Source organism: Bombina bombina, chromosome 9 (assembly GCF_027579735.1).
Source record: "Bombina bombina isolate aBomBom1 chromosome 9, aBomBom1.pri, whole genome shotgun sequence".
Taxonomy (NCBI): domain Eukaryota; kingdom Metazoa; phylum Chordata; class Amphibia; order Anura; family Bombinatoridae; genus Bombina; species Bombina bombina.
In genome coordinates this window covers 2,442,537-2,461,943 of record NC_069507.1, presented here as the reverse complement: position 1 = coordinate 2,461,943, position 19,407 = coordinate 2,442,537, and the positions used below count along the sequence as shown (strand labels likewise).

At 39.8% G+C, this 19,407-nt stretch overlaps 1 protein-coding gene across 1 annotated transcript in view; it reads right to left on the bottom strand.

Moving 5' to 3' along the window:
* Positions 1–19,407, bottom strand: part of LOC128639724 (probable E3 ubiquitin-protein ligase HERC4) — a 346,975-nt gene that overhangs the window by 92,675 nt on the left and 234,893 nt on the right. The window contains exon 7 of the mRNA XM_053691838.1: positions 67–197. Coding sequence (XP_053547813.1) covers positions 67–197 — 131 coding nt within the window. The remainder of the gene's footprint in view (positions 1–66; positions 198–19,407) is intronic.

Here is a 19,407-nt window from a genome sequence, read left to right as displayed (position 1 = left end):
TTCCTTCAGATTACAGTTTGACAGTAGATTGATGTGTTCCAAGTGTACATGTTAAAGGGTTCTTACCTCCCACAAGCAATCTGTGTAACAATGCTCCCCATCAGCTCAAACACTTTCCTTGGGTTGATTTCATGGTTAGTAGAGTTATGGCCCAACTGTCCATATCCGCCAGCTCCAAATGTAAACACACCACCCTCCTAAATATAATTTAGTGCATTAAAAAATACATCAAATAGAAAGTAAGCTTTTTTTATATATATATTAAAGGGACATAATACTCATATGCTAAATCACTTGAAACTGATGCAGCATAACTGTAAAAAGCTGACAGGAAAATATCACCTGAGCATCTCTATGTAAAAAAGGAAGATATTTTACATCATAATCTCCTCAGCTCAGCAGAGTAAGTTCTGTGTAAAAAGTTATACTCAGCTGTTGCCCAGCTGCAGGTAAAAATAAAAAATAAATGAAGAAATGAACAGCAGCCAATCAGCATCAGCAGTGCTGAGGTCATGAACTCTTACTGTGATCTCATGAGATTTGACTTAACTCTCATGGGATTTCATAGTAAGCTTCCTTTACCTGATTGGTTAAATAATATGAGAGTTCACGAGGCTCATCCTTTCAGCTGTCCTAGGACAGACATACTAATATGCTGCTTAGAAATCCATTACAATGGGAGGTGGCTACTGAGGAACTTTTGAGGTAAAATGTTTTTCTTTTTTACATAGAGTTGTTCAGGAGATATTTTCTAGTCGGCTTTTTACAGCTATGCTGCATCACTTTCAAGTGTTTAAACATTTGGGTATTATGGCCCTTTAATACTGTTTTTGTTTTTTTATAAAGAACAATTCACCCCAAGGGAATAAAAGCTCATATACACACACATGTATACTGTATATATCAATCTGTAAATACATTATATTGTATATAATTACCAGTTTGCATTAACTGAAACACAGACATAGCCATGATTGATATAACCCTCATTACATAATTCACAAGAAAAAAAAGGAAAAATGTAGGTCATTAAATATTGAAAGAAAATACTGCAGATTCATCATTCCAAATATATAAAGAATGTAAGAAAGAATACAAAAGTACAATCAGATCAGCTAAATTAAAAGCACTTGGTTAATATTAAAGGATTCGAAGACAAAACCAAAACATTTTTTAAAGTAAATATGTCAAAAAAATGTAGGTTCATTAAAATGTGGCAAGGGCAGCATTAGAAGTGGCATTTCTTTTCTACAGTATACACAAGATTTACAAAAATAGGAAGAATGGGCTGGTAAATGGAAAATGAGATTAAATACTGGTATATGTGAGGCAAAATATGCAGGCTACCTATAATTTAAATGGGACAAGACTAAGCCAAAAAGAAGAGGAAACAGATTTAGGTGTATATATAGATAGCAAGCTAATGCAGGGCACTGGCTTCTAAAGCAAATAAGATAATAGCATATATTAAAAGAGCCATAGATGCAAGTGAAGAAAATATAATGTATGCTTCCCTGATAAATTCTATTTAAAAAAATAAAATGTATGGGGTCTAAAAAAGATGAGGAAAAAATAAATAAATATATATATATATATATATATATATATATATATATATATATATATATATATATATATCTCTATATGCATGCTAGTGACGTATGGGATATACAATCATATTAGGAGGGGCAAATACACCCCTTACCACACCCACAATTCTAGCCAAGTAGTGGGGTGATAAAGAAAGGAGTAAAAAGCATCAAAAAAAGAAACTGGAAATATAATTGTGCTTTATACAAAAAATCATAACCACCATAAAAAGCTCATGGACTCTTGCCAATATGAAAGAAATGAATTTAACAGGTAAGTTCTTACATTATGTTTTCTTTTATGTAAATGGCAAGAGTCCATGAGCTAGTGACATATGGGATAGTAATACCCAAGATGTGAAACTCCACAGAAGAGTCACTAGAGAGGGAGGGATAAAAATAGCCATTTTTCCGCTGAAAACAATTAATCCACAACCAAAAAAATATATAGTTTTTTCTCATAGTTGAAAAGAAAAAAACTTAAACATAAGCAGAGGAATTAAACAAACAGCTGCCTGAAGAACTTTTCTACCAAAAACTGCTTCCGAAGAAGCAAATATATCAAAACGGTAGAATTTAGTAAATGTATGCAAAGAAGACCAAGTTGCTGCTTTGCAAATCTGATCAACTGAAGCTTAATTCTTAAAAGCCCACAAAGTGAAGACTGATCTAGTAGAATGAGCTGTAATTCTCTGAGGCGGGGCCTGAACGACTCCAAATAAGCCTGATGAATCAAAAGCTTTAACCAAGATGACATGGAAATGGCAGAAGCTTTCATGCTTTTCCTAGAACCAGAAAAGACAACAAATAGACTAGAAGTCTTCCTGAAATCGTTAGTAGCTTCAATATAATATTTCAAAACTCTTAAAACAACCAAAGAATGTAAGGATCTTTCCAAAGAATTCTTAGGATTGGGACACAAAGAGGGAACAACAATTTCTCTATTAATGTTGTTAGAATTCACAACCTTAAGTAGAAATTTAAAACTGCAAAACTGCCTTATCCTGATGGAAAATCAGAAAGGGAGAATCACAAGAAAGAGCAGATAATTCAGAAACTCTTCTAGCAGAAGAGATGGCCAAAAGGAACAACACTTTCCAAGAAATTAGTTTAATGTCCAAACAATGCATAGGCTCAAAAGGAGGAGCCTGTAAAGCCTTTAAAAAAAACTAATTTAGACTCCAAGGAGGAGAAATTGATGTAATGACAGGCTTGATACGGACCAAAGCCTGTACAAAAACATAATTTATGTAAGAACTTACCTGATAAATTCATTTCTTTCATATTAGTCCATGAGCTAGTGATGTATGGGATATACATTCCAACCAGGAGGGGCAAAGTTTCCCAAACCTTAAAATGCCTATAAATACACCCCTCACCACACACACAATTCAATTTAACGAATAGCCAAGAAGTGGGGTGATAAAGGAGCGAAAGCATCAAAAAAATAAGGAATTGGAATAATTGTGCTTTATACAAAAAAATCATAACCACCACAAAAAAGGGTGGGCCTCATTGACTCTTGCTAATATGAAAGAAATGAATTTATCAGGTAAGTTCTTACATAAATTATGTTCTCTTTCATGTAATTAGCAAGAGTCCATGAGCTAGTGACGTATGGGATAGCAGATACCCAAGATGTGGAACTTCCACGCAAGAGTCACTAGAGAGGGAGGGATAAAATAAAGACAGCCAATTCCGCTGAAAAAAATAATCCACAACCCAAAACAAAAGTTTTAATCTTTATAATGAAAAAAACTGAAATTATAAGCAGACGAATCAAACAGAAACAGCTGCCTGAAGTACTTTTCTACCAAAAACTGCTTCAGAAGAAGAAAACACATCAAAATGGTAGAATTGAGTAAAAGTATGCAAAGAAGACCAAGTTGCTGCTTTGCAAATCTGATCAACAGAAGCTTCATTCCTAAAGGCCCAGGAAGTAGAAACTGACCTAGTAGAATGAGCCATAATTCTTTGAGGCGGGGACTTACCCGACTCTACATAAGCATGATGAATCAAAGACTTTAACCAAGACGCCAAAGAAATGGCAGAAGCCTTTTGACCTTTCCTGGAACAAGAAAAGATAACAAACAGACTAGAAGTCTTTCTAAAATCTTTAGTAGCATCAACATAATATTTCAAAGCTCTAACTACATCCAAAGAATGTAACAATCTCTCCTTAGAATTCTTAGGATTAGGACATAATGAAGGGACAACAATTTCTCTACTAATGTTGTTAGAATTCACAACCTTAGGTAAAAATTGAAATGAAGTCCGCAACACCGCCTTATCCTGATGAAAAATCAGAAAAGGAGATTCACAAGAATGAACAGATAACTCAGAAACTCTTGTAGCAGAAGAGATAGCCAAAAGGAACAACAGTTTCCAAGAAAGTAATTTAATGTCCAGAGAATGCATAGGCTCAAACGGAGGAGCCTGTAAAGCTGACAAAACCAAATTAAGACTCCAAGGAGGAGAGATTGGCTTAATGACGGGTTTGATACGGACCAAAGCCTGTACAAAACAATGAATATCAGGAAGATTAGCAATCTTTCTGTGAAAAAGAACAGAAAGAGCAGATATTTGTCCTTTCAAAGAACTTGCAGACAAACCTTTATCCAAACCATCCTAAAGAAATTGCCAGAAGAATTTATGAGAAAAACACCAAGAGATGTAAGTCTTCCAAACTCGATAATAAATTTTCCTAGATACAGATTTACGAGCCTGTAACATAGTATTAATCACTGAGTCAGAGAAACCTCTATGACTACGTATCAAGCGTTCAATCTCCATACCTTCAAATTTAATGATTTGAGATCCTGATGGAAAAAAGGGCCTTGAGATAGAAGGTCTGGCCTTAACGGAAGTGTCCAAGTTGGCAACTGGCCATCCGAACGAGATCCGCAAACCAAAACCTGTGAGGCCATGCTGGAGCCACCAGCAGTACAAGTGAGCGCTCCATTAGAATTTTGGAGATTACTTTCGGAAGAAGAACTAGAGGCGGAAAAATATAAGCAGGATGATAATTCCAAGGAATTAACGCATCCACTGCTTCCGACTGAGGATCCCGGGATCTGGAAAGATACCTGGGAAGTTTCTTGTTCAGATGAGAGGCCATCAGATCTATTTCTGGAAGACCCCAGATTCGAACAATCTGAAGAAAAACCTCTGGATGAAGAGACCATTCGCCCGGATGTAACGTCTGGCGACTGAGATAATCCGCTTCCCAATTGTCTACACCTGGGATGTGAACCGCAGAAATTAGACAGGAGCTGGATTCCGCCCATACAAGTATCCGAGATACTTCTTTCATAGCTTGAGGACTGTGAGTACCACCTTGATGATTGACATATGCCACGGTCGTGACATTGTCTGTTTGAAAACAAATAAACGATTCTCTCTTCAGAAGAGGCCAAAATTGAAGAGCTCTGAAAATCGCACGGAGTTCCAAAATGTTGATTGGTAATCTTGCCTACTGAGATTCTCAAACCCCTTGCGCTGTCAGAGATCCCCATACAGCTCCCCAACCTGATAGACTCGCATCTGTTGAGATCACAGTCCAGGTTGGACGAACAAAAGAGGCCCCTTGAATTAAACGATGGTGATCCATCCACCAAGTTAGAGATGATCGAACATTGGGATTTAAGGATATTATTTGTGATATCCTTGTATAATCCCTGCACCACTGGTTCAGCATACAAAGCTGGAGTGGTCTCGTGTGAAAACGAGCAAAAGGGATCGCGTCCAATGCAGCAGTCATGAGACCTAAAATCTCCATGCATAATGCTACCGAAGGGAACTATTGAGACTGAAGGTTTCGACAGGCTGAAAAAAATTTCAGACGTCTCTTTTCTGTCAGAGACAAAGTCATGGACACTGAATCTATGTGGAAACCTAAAAAGCTTACCCTTGTCTGAGGAATCAAGGAACTCTTTGGCAAAATGATCCTCCAACCATGACTTTGAAGAAACACCACAAGTTGATTCATATGAGATTCTGCAGAATGTGAAGACTGAGCAAGTACCAAGATATCGTCCAAATAAGGAAATACCGCAATACCCTGTTCTCTGATTACAGAGAGAAGGGCACCGAGAACCTTCGAAAAGATCCTTGGTGCTGTTGCTAGACCAAATGGAAGAGCAATAAACTGGTAATGCTAGTCTATAAAAGAGAATCTCAGAAACTGATAGTGATCTGGATGAATTGGAATATGCAGGTATGCATCCTGTAAGACTATTGTAGACATATAATGCCCTTGCTGAACAAAAGGCAGAATAGTTCTTATAGTCACCATTTTGAATGTTGGTATCCTTACATAACGATTCAGTATCTTTAGGTCCAGAACTGGTCTGAAAGACTTCTCTTTCTTTGGTACGATGAATAGATTTGAATAAAACCCCAGACCTTGTTCCAGAACTGGAACTGGTATAATTACCCCAGCTAACTCTAGGTCTGAAACACATTTCAGAAACGCCTGAGCCTTCACTGGATTGACTGGAATGCGTGAGAGAAAGAATTTTCTCACAGGCGGTCTCACTTTGAAACCTATTTTGTACCCTTGCGAAACAATGTTCTGAATCCAAAGATTGTGAACAGAATTGATCAAAACCTCTTTGAAAAATCGTAACCTGCCCCCTACCAGCTGCGCTGGAATGAGGGCCGCACCTTCATGCGGATTTAGGAGCTGGTTTTGACTTTCTAGAAGGCTTGGATTATTCCAGACTGGATTAGGTTTCCAACCGGAAACTGTTCCTTTAGGGGAAGGATCGGGCTTCTGCTCCTTATTCTGACGAAAGGAACGAAAACGATTAGCAGCCCTGTAATTACCTTTAGATTTTTTGCCCTGAGGCAAAAAGGCACCCTTCCCTCCAGTAACAGTTGAAATTATAGAATCCAACTGAGAACCAAACAACTTATTACCTTGGAAAGAGAGAGAAAGCAAAGTTGACTTAGAAGTCATATCTACATTCCAGGATTTAAGCCATAAAGCTCGTCTAGCTAAAATAGCTAAAGACATATACCAGACATCAACTCTAATGATATAAAAAATGGCATCACAGACAAAGTTATTAGCGTGTTGAAGAAGTTTAACAATGCTATATGTATCATGATCTGTCACTTGTTGCGCTAAAGCCTCCAACCAGAAAGTTGAAGCTGCTGCAACATCAGCCAAAGAGATAGCAGGTCTTAGTAGATTACCTGAACATAAATAAGCTTTTCTTAAAAAAGATTCAATTTTCCTATCTAAAGGATCTTTAAACGAAGTACAATCTGCCGTAGGAATAGCAGTACGTTAGGGTGAGACATCTTGCAATATGTAATAGAAAAAAACAACATATAAAGCAAAATTATCAAATTCCTTAAATGACAGTTTCAGGAATGGGAAAGAATGCAAAAAATAAGCTTCTAGAACCAGAAGCAAAGAAAAATAAATGTTTAAATAATGTGAGTAAAAAACAGAATTTATATTTACCTGATAAATTACTTTCTCCAACGGTGTGTCCGGTCCACGGCGTCATCCTTACTTGTGGGATATTCTCTTCCCCAACAGGAAATGGCAAAGCTGGTCACATGATCCCTCCTAGGCTCCGCCTACCCCAGTCATTCGACCGACGTAAAGGAGGAATATTTGCATAGGAGAAACCATATGATACCGTGGTGACTGTAGTTAAAGAAAATAAATTATCAGACCTGATTAAAAAACCAGGGCGGGCCGTGGACCGGACACACCGTTGGAGAAAGTAATTTATCAGGTAAACATAAATTCTGTTTTCTCCAACATAGGTGTGTCCGGTCCACGGCGTCATCCTTACTTGTGGGAACCAATACCAAAGCTTTAGGACACGGATGAAGGGAGGGAGCAAATCAGGTCGCCTAAATGGAAGGCACCACGGCTTGCAAAACCTTTCTCCCAAAAATAGCCTCAGAAGAAGCAAAAGTATCAAACTTGTAAAATTTGGTAAAAGTGTGCAGTGAAGACCAAGTCGCTGCCCGACATATCTGATCAACAGAAGCCTCGTTCTTGAAGGCCCATGTGGAAGCCACAGCCCTAGTGGAATGAGCTGTGATTCTTTCAGGAGGCTGCCGTCCGGCAGTCTCATAAGCCAATCTGATGATGCTTTTAATCCAAAAAGAGAGAGAGGTAGAAGTTGCTTTTTGACCTCTCCTTTTACCAGAGTAAACAACAAACAAGGAAGATGTTTGTCTAAAATCCTTTGTAGCATCTAAATAGAATTTTAGAGCGCGAACAACATCCAAATTGTGCAACAAACGTTCCTTCTTTGAAACTGGATTCGGACACAAAGAAGGCACGACTATCTCCTGGTTAATGTTTTTGTTAGAAACAACTTTCGGAAGAAAACCAGGTTTAGTACGTAAAACCACCTTATCTGCATGGAACACCAGATAAGGAGGAGAACACTGCAGAGCAGATAATTCTGAAACTCTTCTAGCAGAAGAAATTGCAACCAAAAACAGAACTTTCCAAGATAATAACTTAATATCAACGGAATGTAAGGGTTCAAACGGAACCCCCTGAAGAACTGAAAGAACTAAGTTGAGACTCCAAGGAGGAGTCAAAGGTTTGTAAACAGGCTTGATTCTAACCAGAGCCTGAACAAAGGCTTGAACATCTGGCAAAGCTGCCAACTTTTTGTGAAGTAACACAGACAAGGCAGAAATCCGTCCCTTCAAGGAACTTGCAGATAATCCTTTCTCCAATCCTTCTTGAAGAAAGGATAGAATCTTAGGAATTTTTACCTTGTCCCAAGGGAATCCTTTAGATTCACACCAACAGATATATTTTTTCCATATTTTGTGGTAAATTTTTCTGGTTACAGGCTTTCTGGCCTGAACAAGAGTATCAATAACAGAATCTGAGAACCCTCGCTTTGATAAGATCAAGCGTTCAATCTCCAAGCAGTCAGTTGGAGTGAGACCAGATTCGGATGTTCGAACGGACCTTGAACAAGAAGGTCTCGTCTCAAAGGTAGCTTCCATGGTGGAGCCGATGACATATTCACCAGATCTGCATACCAAGTCCTGCGTGGCCACGCAGGAGCTATCAAGATCACCGATGCCCTCTCCTGATTGATCCTGGCTACCAGCCTGGGGATGAGAGGAAACGGCGGGAATACATAAGCTAGTTTGAAGGTCCAAGGTGCTACTAGTGCATCTACTAGAGTCGCCTTGGGATCCCTGGATCTGGACCCGTAGCAAGGAACCTTGAAGTTCTGACGAGAGGCCATCAGATCCATGTCTGGAATGCCCCACAGTTGAGTAATTTGGGCAAAGATTTCCGGATGGAGTTCCCACTCCCCCGGATGTAATGTCTGACGACTCAGAAAATCCGCTTCCCAATTTTCCACTCCTGGGATGTGGATTGCAGACAGGTGGCAGGAGTGAGTCTCCGCCCATTGAATGATTTTGGTCACTTCTTCCATCGCCAGGGAACTCCTTGTTCCCCCCTGATGGTTGATGTACGCAACAGTCGTCATGTTGTCTGATTGAAACCGTATGAACTTGGCCTTTGCTAGCTGAGGCCAAGCCTTGAGAGCATTGAGTATCGCTCTCAGTTCCAGAATATTTATCGGTAGAAGAGATTCTTCCCGAGACCAAAGACCCTGAGCTTTCAGGGGTCCCCAGACCGCGCCCCAGCCCATCAGACTTGCGTCGGTCGTGACAATGACCCACTCTGGCCTGCGGAAGTTCATCCCTTGTGACAGGTTGTCCAGGGACAGCCACCAACGGAGTGAATCTCTGGTCCTCTGATTTACTTGTATCGTCGGAGACAAGTCTGTATAGTCCCCATTCCACTGACTGAGCATGCACAGTTGTAATGGTCTTAGATGAATGCGCGCAAAAGGAACTATGTCCATTGCCGCTACCATCAAACCTATTACTTCCATGCACTGCGCTATGGAAGGAAGAGGAACGGAATGAAGTATTTGACAAGAGTTTAGAAGTTTTGTTTTTCTGGCCTCTGTCAGAAAAATCCTCATTTCTAAGGAGTCTATTATTGTTCCCAAGAAGGGAACCCTTGTTGACGGAGATAGAGAACTCTTTTCTACGTTCACTTTCCATCCGTGAGATCTGAGAAAGGCCAGGACTATGTCCGTGTGAGCCTTTGCTTGAGGAAGGGACGACGCTTGAATCTGATGTTCCTTGTGGATAGGAATATGTAGATACGCATCCTTTAAATCCACCGTGGTCATGAATTGACCTTCCTGGATGGAAGGAAGAATTGTTCGAATGGTTTCCATTTTGAACGATGGAACCTTGAGAAACTTGTTTAGGATCTTGAGATCTAAGATTGGTCTGAACGTTCCCTCTTTTTTGGGAACTACGAACAGATTGGAGTAGAACCCCATCCCTTGTTCCCCTAATGGAACAGGATGAATCACTCCCATTTTTAACAGGTCTTCTACACAATGTAAGAATGCCTGTTTTTTTATGTGGTCTGAAGACAATTGAGACCTGTGGAACCTCCCCCTTGGGGGAAGCCCTTTGAATTCCAGAAGATAACCTTGGGAGACTATTTCTAGTGCCCAAGGATCCAGAACATCTCTTGCCCAAGCCTGAGCGAAGAGAGAGAGTCTGCCCCCCACCAGATCCGGTCCCGGATCGGGGGCCAACAGTTCATGCTGTCTTGGTAGCAGTGGCAGGTTTCTTGGCCTGCTTTCCCTTGTTCCAGCCTTGCATTGGTCTCCAGGCTGGCTTGGCTTGAGAAGTATTACCCTCTTGCTTAGAGGACGTAGCACTTGGGGCTGGTCCGTTTCTACGAAAGGGACGAAAATTAGGTTTATTTTTGGCCTTGAAAGACCTATCCTGAGGAAGGGCGTGGCCCTTGCCCCCAGTGATATCAGAGATAATCTCTTTCAAGTCAGGGCCAAACAGCGTTTTCCCCTTGAAAGGAATGTTAAGCAATTTGTTCTTGGAAGACGCATCCGCTGACCAAGATTTCAACCAAAGCGCTCTGCGCGCCACAATAGCAAACCCAGAATTTTTCGCCGCTAACCTAGCCAATTGCAAAGTGGCGTCTAGGGTGAAAGAATTAGCCAATTTGAGAGCACGGATTCTGTCCATAATCTCCTCATAAGGAGGAGAATCACTAGTGATCGCCTTTTCTAGCTCATCGAACCAGAAACACGCGGCTGTAGTGACAGGGACAATGCAAGAAATTGGTTGTAGAAGGTAACCTTGCTGAACAAACATCTTTTTAAGCAAACCTTCTAATTTTTTATCCATAGGATCTTTGAAAGCACAACTATCTTCTATGGGTATAGTGGTGCGTTTGTTTAAAGTAGAAACCGCCCCCTCGACCTTGGGGACTGTCTGCCATAAGTCCTTTCTGGGGTCGACCATAGGAAACAATTTTTTAAATATGGGGGGAGGGACGAAAGGTATACCGGGCCTCTCCCATTCTTTATTTACAATGTCCGCCACCCGCTTGGGTATAGGAAAAGCTTCTGGGGGCCCCGGGACCTCTAGGAACTTGTCCATTTTACATAGTTTCTCTGGGATGATCAAATTCTCACAATCATCCAGAGTGGATAACACCTCCTTAAGCAGAGCGCGGAGATGTTCCAACTTAAATTTAAATGTAATCACATCAGGTTCAGCTTGTTGAGAAATTTTCCCTGAATCTGAAATTTCTCCCTCAGACAAAACCTCCCTGGCCCCCTCAGACTGGTGTAGGGGCCCTTCAGAAACAATATCATCAGCGTCCTCATGCTCTTCAGTATTATCTAAAACAGAGCAGTCGCGCTTACGCTGATAAGTGGGCATTTTGGCTAAAAAATTTTTGATAGAATTATCCATTACAGCCGTTAATTGTTGCATAGTAAGGAGTATTGGCGCGCTAGATGTACTAGGGGCCTCCTGAGTGGGCAAGACTGGTGTAGACGAAGGAGGGGATGATGCAGTACCATGCTTACTCCCCTCACTTGAGGAATCATCTTGGGCATCATTTTCTCTAAATTTTGTGTCACATAAATCACATCTATTTAAATGAGAAGGAACCTTGGCTTCCCCACATTCAGAACACAGTCTATCTGGTAGTTCAGACATGTTAAACAGGCATAAACTTGATAACAAAGTACAAAAAACGTTTTAAAATAAAACCGTTACTGTCACTTTAAATTTTAAACTGAACACACTTTATTACTGCAATTGCGAAAAAGTATGAAGGAATTGTTCAAAATTCACCAAAATTTCACCACAGTGTCTTAAAGCCTTAAAAGTATTGCACACCAAATTTGGAAGCTTTAACCCTTAAAAGAACCGGAGCCGTTTTTATCTTTAACCCCTTTACAGTCCCTGGTATCTGCTTTGCTGAGACCCAACCAAGCCCAAAGGGGAATACGATACCAAATGACGCCTTCAGAAAGTCTTTTCTATGTATCAGAGCTCCTCACACATGCGACTGCATGTCATGCTTCTCAAAAACAAGTGCGCAATACCGGCGCGAAAATGAGACTCTGCCTATGATAAGGGAAAGCCCTTAGAGAATAAGGTGTCCCAAACAGTGCCTGCCGATATTATTTTACAAAATACCCAGATTAAAATGATTCCTCAAGGCTAAATATGTTTATTATATGAATCGATTTAGCCCAGAAAATGTCTACAGTCTTAAAAAGCCCTTGTGAAGCCCTTATTTATTGTCTGTAATAAAAATGGCTTACCGGATCCCATAGGGAAAATGACAGCTTCCAGCATTACATCGTCTTGTTAGAATGTGTCATACCTCAAGCAGTAAAATTCTGCTCACTGTTCCCTCAACTGAAGTTAATTCCTCTCAACAGTCCTGTGTGGAACAGCCATCGATTTTAGTAACGGTTGCTAAAATCATTTTCCTCTTACAAACAGAAATCTTCATCTCTTTTCTGTTTCAGAGTAAATAGTACATACCAGCACTATTTTAAAATAACAAACTCTTGATTGAATAATAAAAACTACAGTTAAACACTAAAAAACTCTAAGCCATCTCCGTGGAGATGTTGCCTGTACAACGGCAAAGAGAATGACTGGGGTAGGCGGAGCCTAGGAGGGATCATGTGACCAGCTTTGCTGGGCTCTTTGCCATTTCCTGTTGGGGAAGAGAATATCCCACAAGTAAGGATGACGCCGTGGCCCGGACACACCTATGTTGGAGAAAAGACGCCCACATTTTTTTGGCGCAAAAAAATGTCTGAATACACATGCGTAACAGAATACAACTTCCGGCGTAAATTACGTCACCGGAAATGACAAAATTTTTAGCACCAAAAAAGTTTGTGCCAAAAAAGAAGTAATAAAAAGAAACATTTTCTGCCCCCGCGAGCCTAACAGCATGCAGGAAAAAATGGTCAAATTAAATTTTTCAAGGTAAGAAAAAATAATTAAATGCATTATCCCAATAATGAAACTGACAGTCTGTATTTAAAAAGGAATACTGATTATCCTGAATCAAGGCAAATATAAGTTCATAGACATATATTTAGAACTTTACATATAAAGTGCCCAACCATAGCGTAGAGTGTCACAAAAAATAAGACTTACTTACCCCAGGACACTCCTCTACATATAGCAGATAGCCAAACCAGTACTGAAACGAGAATCAGTAGAGGTAATGGTATATAAGAGTATATCGTCGATCTGAAAAGGGAGGTAGGAGAAGAAATCTCTACGACCGATAACAGAGAACCTATGAAATAGATCCTCTAGAGGTAGACCATTGTATTCAAATAGGCAATACTCTCTTCACGTCTCTCTGACATTCGCTGCACTTTGAGAGGAAAACCGGGCTTCAACCTGTTGCGAAGCGCATATCAACGAAGAATCTTAAGCACAAACTTACTTCACCACCTCCACGGGAGGCAAAGTTTGTAAAACTGAATTGTGGGTGTGGTGAGGGGTGTATTTAAAAGCATTTTAAGGTTTGGGAAACTTTGCCCCTCCTGGTAGGAATGTATATCCCATACGTCACTAGCTCATGGACTCTTGCTAATTACATGAAAGAAACAGTGAATATCAGGAAGCTAAGCAATCTTTCTGTGAAATAAAACAGAAAAAGCAGAAATGTGTCCCTTCAAGGAACTTGCAGACAACCCCTTATCCAAACCATCCTGAAGAAACTGTAAAATTCTAGGAATTCTAAAAGAATGCCAGGAGAATTTACGAGAAGAACACCATGAAATATAAGTCTTCCAAACTGGATAATAAATCTTAATAGAAACAGATTTACAAGCCTGTAATATGGTATCAATCACTAAGTCAGAGAAACCTCTATGACTAAGCACTAGGCGTTTAATTTCCATACCTTCAAATTTAATGATTTGAGATCCCGATGGAAAAATGGACCTTAAGACAGAAGGTCTGGTCTTAAAGGAAGTGGCCAAGGTTGGGAACTGGACATCCGGACAAGATCCTCATAACAAAACCTGTGAGGCCATGCTGGAGCTACCAGAAACACAATCGTTCCATGATGATCTTGGAGATCACTTTTGGAAGAAGAACTAGAGGCGGGAAGATATAAGCAGGTTGGTAACACCAAGGAACAGCTAATGCATCCACTGCCTCCGTCTGAGGATCCCTTGACAGGTACCTGGGAAGTTTCTTGTTTAGATGGGAAGCCATCAGATCTATTTCTGGAAGACCCCACATCTGAACACTCCCCCAGATGTAAAGTCTGACGGCTGAGATAATGTGCTTCCCAATTGTCTACACCTGGGATATGTACCGCAGAGATTAGACAGGAGCTGGATTCCGCCCAAGAAAGTATCCGAGATACTTCTTTCATAGCTAGGGGACTGTGAGTCCCACCCTGATGATTGACATATGCCACAGTTATGATATTGTCTGTCTGAAAACAAATGAATGGTTCTCTCTTCGACAGAGGCCAAACCTGAAGAGCCTTGAAAATAGCACAAAGTTCTAAAATATTGATTGGTAACCTCGCCTCTTGAGATTTCCAAACCCCTTAGTGCTGTCAGAGATCCCCAGACAGCTCCCCAACCTGAAAGACTTGCATCTGTTGTGATCACAGTCCAGGTTGGACGAACAAAAGAAGCCCCTTGAACTATGCAATGGCGTTCGAACCAGCAAGTCAGAGAGAGTCGAACATTGGGATTTAAGGATATTAATTGGGATATCTTTGTTTAATCCCTGCACCATTGATTCAGCATACAAAACTGTCTCATATGAAAATGAGCAAAGAGGATTGCGTCCGATGCTGCAGTCATGAGACCTAAAACTTCCATGCACATAGCTACTGAGGGGAATGATTGAGATTGAAGGTTCCGACAAGCTGAAACCAATTTTAATTGTCTCTTGTCTGTTAGAGACAGAGTCATGAACACTGAATCTGGAAATCTAAAAAGGTGACCCTTGTCTGAGGAATTAAGGAACTTTTTGGTAAATTGATCCTCCAACCATGTCTTTGAAAAAACAACACTAGTTGATTTGTGTGAGATTCTGCAGAATGTAAAGACTGAGCTAGTACCAAGATATCGTCCAAATAAGGAAACACCGCAATACCCCGTTCTCTGTTTACAGAGAGTAGGGAACCGAGAACCTTTGAAAAGATTCTTGGAGCTGTCGCTAGGCCAAATGGAAGAGCCACAAATTAGCAATGCTTGTCTAGAAAAGAGAATCTCAGAAACTGATAGTGGTCTGGATGAATCGGAATGTGAAGATATGCATCCTGTAAGTCTATCGTGGACATATAATGCCCTTGCTTAACAAAAGGCAGAATAGTCCGTATAGTCAACATTTTGAAAGTTGGCACTCTTACAAAACAATTCAACATTTTTAGATCCAGAACTGGGCCTGAATGAATCTTTTTTTCTTTGGGACAATGAATAGATTTGAATAAAACCCCAGACTCTGTTCCTGAAACAGAACTGGTATGAATACCCCTGAAAGCTCCAGGTCTGAAACACACTTCAGAAAAGTCTGAGCCTTTACTGGATTTGCTGGGATGCGTGAGAGAAAAAAATCTTCTCACAGGAGGTCATACTCTGAAATCCTATTCGGTACCCTTGAGAAACAATACTCTGAATCCATTGATTTTGGACAGAATCTGCCCAAATACTAATGGAAGAACCTTAATCTGCCCCCTACCAGCTGAGCTGGAATGAGGGTCGCACCTTCATGCAGACCTGGGGGCTGGCTTTGCTTTCTTAAACGGCTTGGATTTACTCCAACTTGAAGAAGGTTTCCAATTGGAACCAGATTCTTTGGGGGAAGGATTGGGTTTCCGTTTCTTATTTTGTCAAAAGGAACGAAAATGGTTAGCAGCTTTAGATTTACCCTTAGGTCTTTTATTCTGAGGCAAAAAAACTCCCTTCCCTCCAGTGACAGTTGAAATAATCAAATCCAACTGAGAACCAAATAATTAACTTGGAAAGAAAGAGATAGTAATCTAGACTTAGATGTCATATCAGCATTCCAAGATTTAAGCCACAAAGCTCTTCTAGCTAAAATAGCTAAAGACATAGATTTAACATCAATTTTGATGATATAAAAAATGGCATCACAGATAAAATAATTAGCATGTTGAAGCAAGTAAACAATGCTAGACAAATCAGTATCCATTACCAGTTGCGCTAAACTTTCCAACCAAAAAGTTGATGCGGCTGCAACATCAGCCAAAGAAATTGCAGGCCTAAGAAGAAGACCTGAAAATAAATAAGCTTCCCTTAGATAAGATTCAAGTTTACTATCTAAAGGATCTTTAAAAGGAGTACTATCTTCCGTAGGAATAGTAGTACGTTTAGCAAGAGTAGAGATAGCCCCATCAACTTTGGGGATCTTTTCCCAAAACTCCAATCTAACTGCTGGCAATGGATACAATTTTTTAAACCTTGAAGAAGGGATAAAAGAAGTACCAGGCCTATTCCATTCCTTAGAAATCATATCAGAAAAAGCATAAGGAACTGGAAAAAACCTCTGGAGTAACCACAGGAGGTTTAGAACCAGAATTTAAACGTTTACTAAAGGACTAGTTTCCTCAATATCCAACGTAATCAACACCTCTTTTAACAATGAACAAATATACTACATTTTAAATAAATAAGAAGATTTGTCAGTGTCAATATCTGAGGAAGGATACTCTGAATCAGATAGATCCTCATCAGAGGAGGATAATTTAGTATGTTGTCAGTCATTTGAAATTTCATCAACTTTATGAGAAGTTTTAAAATACCTTTTACCTTTATTAGAAGGTGGGATAGCAGACAAAGCCTTCTGAATCGCATCAGCAATAAAATCTTTTATATTCACAGGGATATCATGTACATTAGATGCTGAAGGAACAACAGGCATTGTACCATTACTGATGGATACATTCTCTGCATGTAAAAGCTTATCATGACAACTATTACATACCACAGCTGGAGATATAATCTCCACAAATTTACAACACATACACTTAGCTTTAATAGAACTGTTATCAGGCAAGCAGGGTTCAAACAGTGGTTTCTGAGACAGGATCAGATTGAGACATCTTGCTAATGTAAGAGAAAAAACACAACATATAAAGCAAAATTATAAATTTCCTTATATGGCAGTTTCAGGAATGGGAAGAAAATGCAAACAGCATAGCCCTCTGGCATAGAAAAAGGCAAGAGGCATATAGGAATGGGGTTTAAAATAATGAAATTATTTGGCGCCAAGTATGACGCACAACACAAAATGAAATTTTTGGGCGCTAACAACATCCGGAAATGACACACTCGCGTCATTACAGACGCAAACTTGTGCAAGGAAACTCAGCGTCAACTAAGAAGCCGGAAAATATGAATTTGCATCATTTCTTCTAGCGCCAAAAATTATGCAATAAACATCAGCATTTTGCGACCTCGCGAGCTTAATTTTGCCCACAAAAAAATTATGAAAAAGCAGTCAATTTGAAAAAAAAGACTATGCCCCAGGTTAGTCATTAGAAAGAAAAGGGTGGGTCTCATGGACTCTTGCCACTGTGAAATAAATTCATTTCTTAGGTAAGTTCTTACATAAATTATGATTTCTTTCATGTAAGTGGCAAGAGTCCATGAGCTAGTGACGTATGGGATATAATACCCAAGATGTGGAAATCCACAGAGTCACTAGAGAGGGAGGGATAAAATTAAAAACAGCTAATTCCGCTGAAAAAATTAAATACAAATAATAATGAAGTTTTCCTAAATTTAAAAAAACTCAAATTATAGGCAAAGGAATTAAACTGAGACAACTGCCTGAAGAACTTTTCTACCAAAGACTGCTTCTGAAGAAGCACATACATCAAAATGGTAAAATGTAGTAAATGTATGCAAAGAAGACCAAGTTGCTGCTTTGCAAATTTAAACAACTGAAGCTCCATTCTTGAAAGCCCAAGAAGTGGCAACTGATCTAATAGAATGAGCTGTAATCGTTTGAGGCGGAGACTGCCCCGTCTCCAAATAAGCCTTGTGAATCAAAAGTTTTAACCAAGATGCCAAAGAAATGGCAGAGTCTTTCTGACCTTTCTTGGAACCAGAGAAAATAACAAATTAACTAGAAGTCTTTCTGAAATCCTTGGTATCCTCAACATAGTATTTCAAAGCTCTTACCACATCCAATGAATGTAGAGATCTCTCAAGAGAATTCTTAGGATTAGAACACAAGCAATGAACAACAATTTCCCTACTAATGTTGTTAGAATTCACAACCTTAGGTAAAAATTTAAATGAAGTCCGTAAAACCACTTTATCTTGATGGAATAGTAGAAGAGATAGCCAAAGGAAATAATACTTTCCAATAAAGTAGTTTAATATCCAAAGAATGCATAGGCTCAAAAGGAGGAGCCTGCAAAATCCTTAAAACCAAATTAAGACTCCAAGGTGGAGAAATAGACTTAATAGGTTTGATGCAAACCAAAGCCTGAACAAAACAGTGAATATCAGGAAGCAATCTTTCTATGAAATAAAACAGAAAGAGCAGAGATTTGTCCCTTCAAAGTATTTGCAGACAAACCCTTATCCAAACCATCCTGAAGAAACTTTAAAATCCGAGGAATTCTAAAAGAATGCCAAGAAAAATTATGAAAAGAGCACCATGAAATATAGGTTTTCCAAACCCAATAATAAATCTTCCTTGAAACAGACTTACGAGCCTATAACATAGTGCTAATCACTGAGTCAGAGAAACGTCTATGACTAAGAACTAAGGGTTCAATTTACATACCTTCAAATTTAGAGATTTGAGATCCTGATGGAAAATCGGCCCTTGAGACAGAAGGTCTGGCCTTAAAGGAAGTGGCCAAGGCTGGCAACTGGACATCCGGACAAGATCCGCATACCAGAACCTGTGAGGCCATGCTGGTGCTATCAGAAACACATGAGATTGTTCCATTATGATCTTGGAGATCATCCTTGGAAGAAGAACTAGAGGCGGAAAAAGGTAAGCAGGTTAGTAAAACCAAGGAACTACTAAAGCATCCACTATCTCTGCCTGAGGATCCTTGGATCTGGAAAGATATCTGGAAAGTTTCTTGTTCAAACGATAGGCCATCACATCTATTTCTGGAAGACCCCACATTTGTACAATCTGATGAAACACATCTGGATGGAGAGACCACTCCCCCGGATGCAAAGTCTGATGACAGATAAAGCGCTTCCCAATTGTCTACACCTGAAATATAAATTGCAGAAATTAGACAAGAGTTAGACTCCGTCCAAGAAAGTACCCAAGATACTTCTTTCATTGCTAAAGAGCTGTGAGTCCCTCCCTGATGATTGACATAAGCCACTGTTGTGATATTGTTCTCTCTTTAACAAATGCCAAGGCTGAAGAGCTCTGAAGATAGCACTGAAGATAGCAC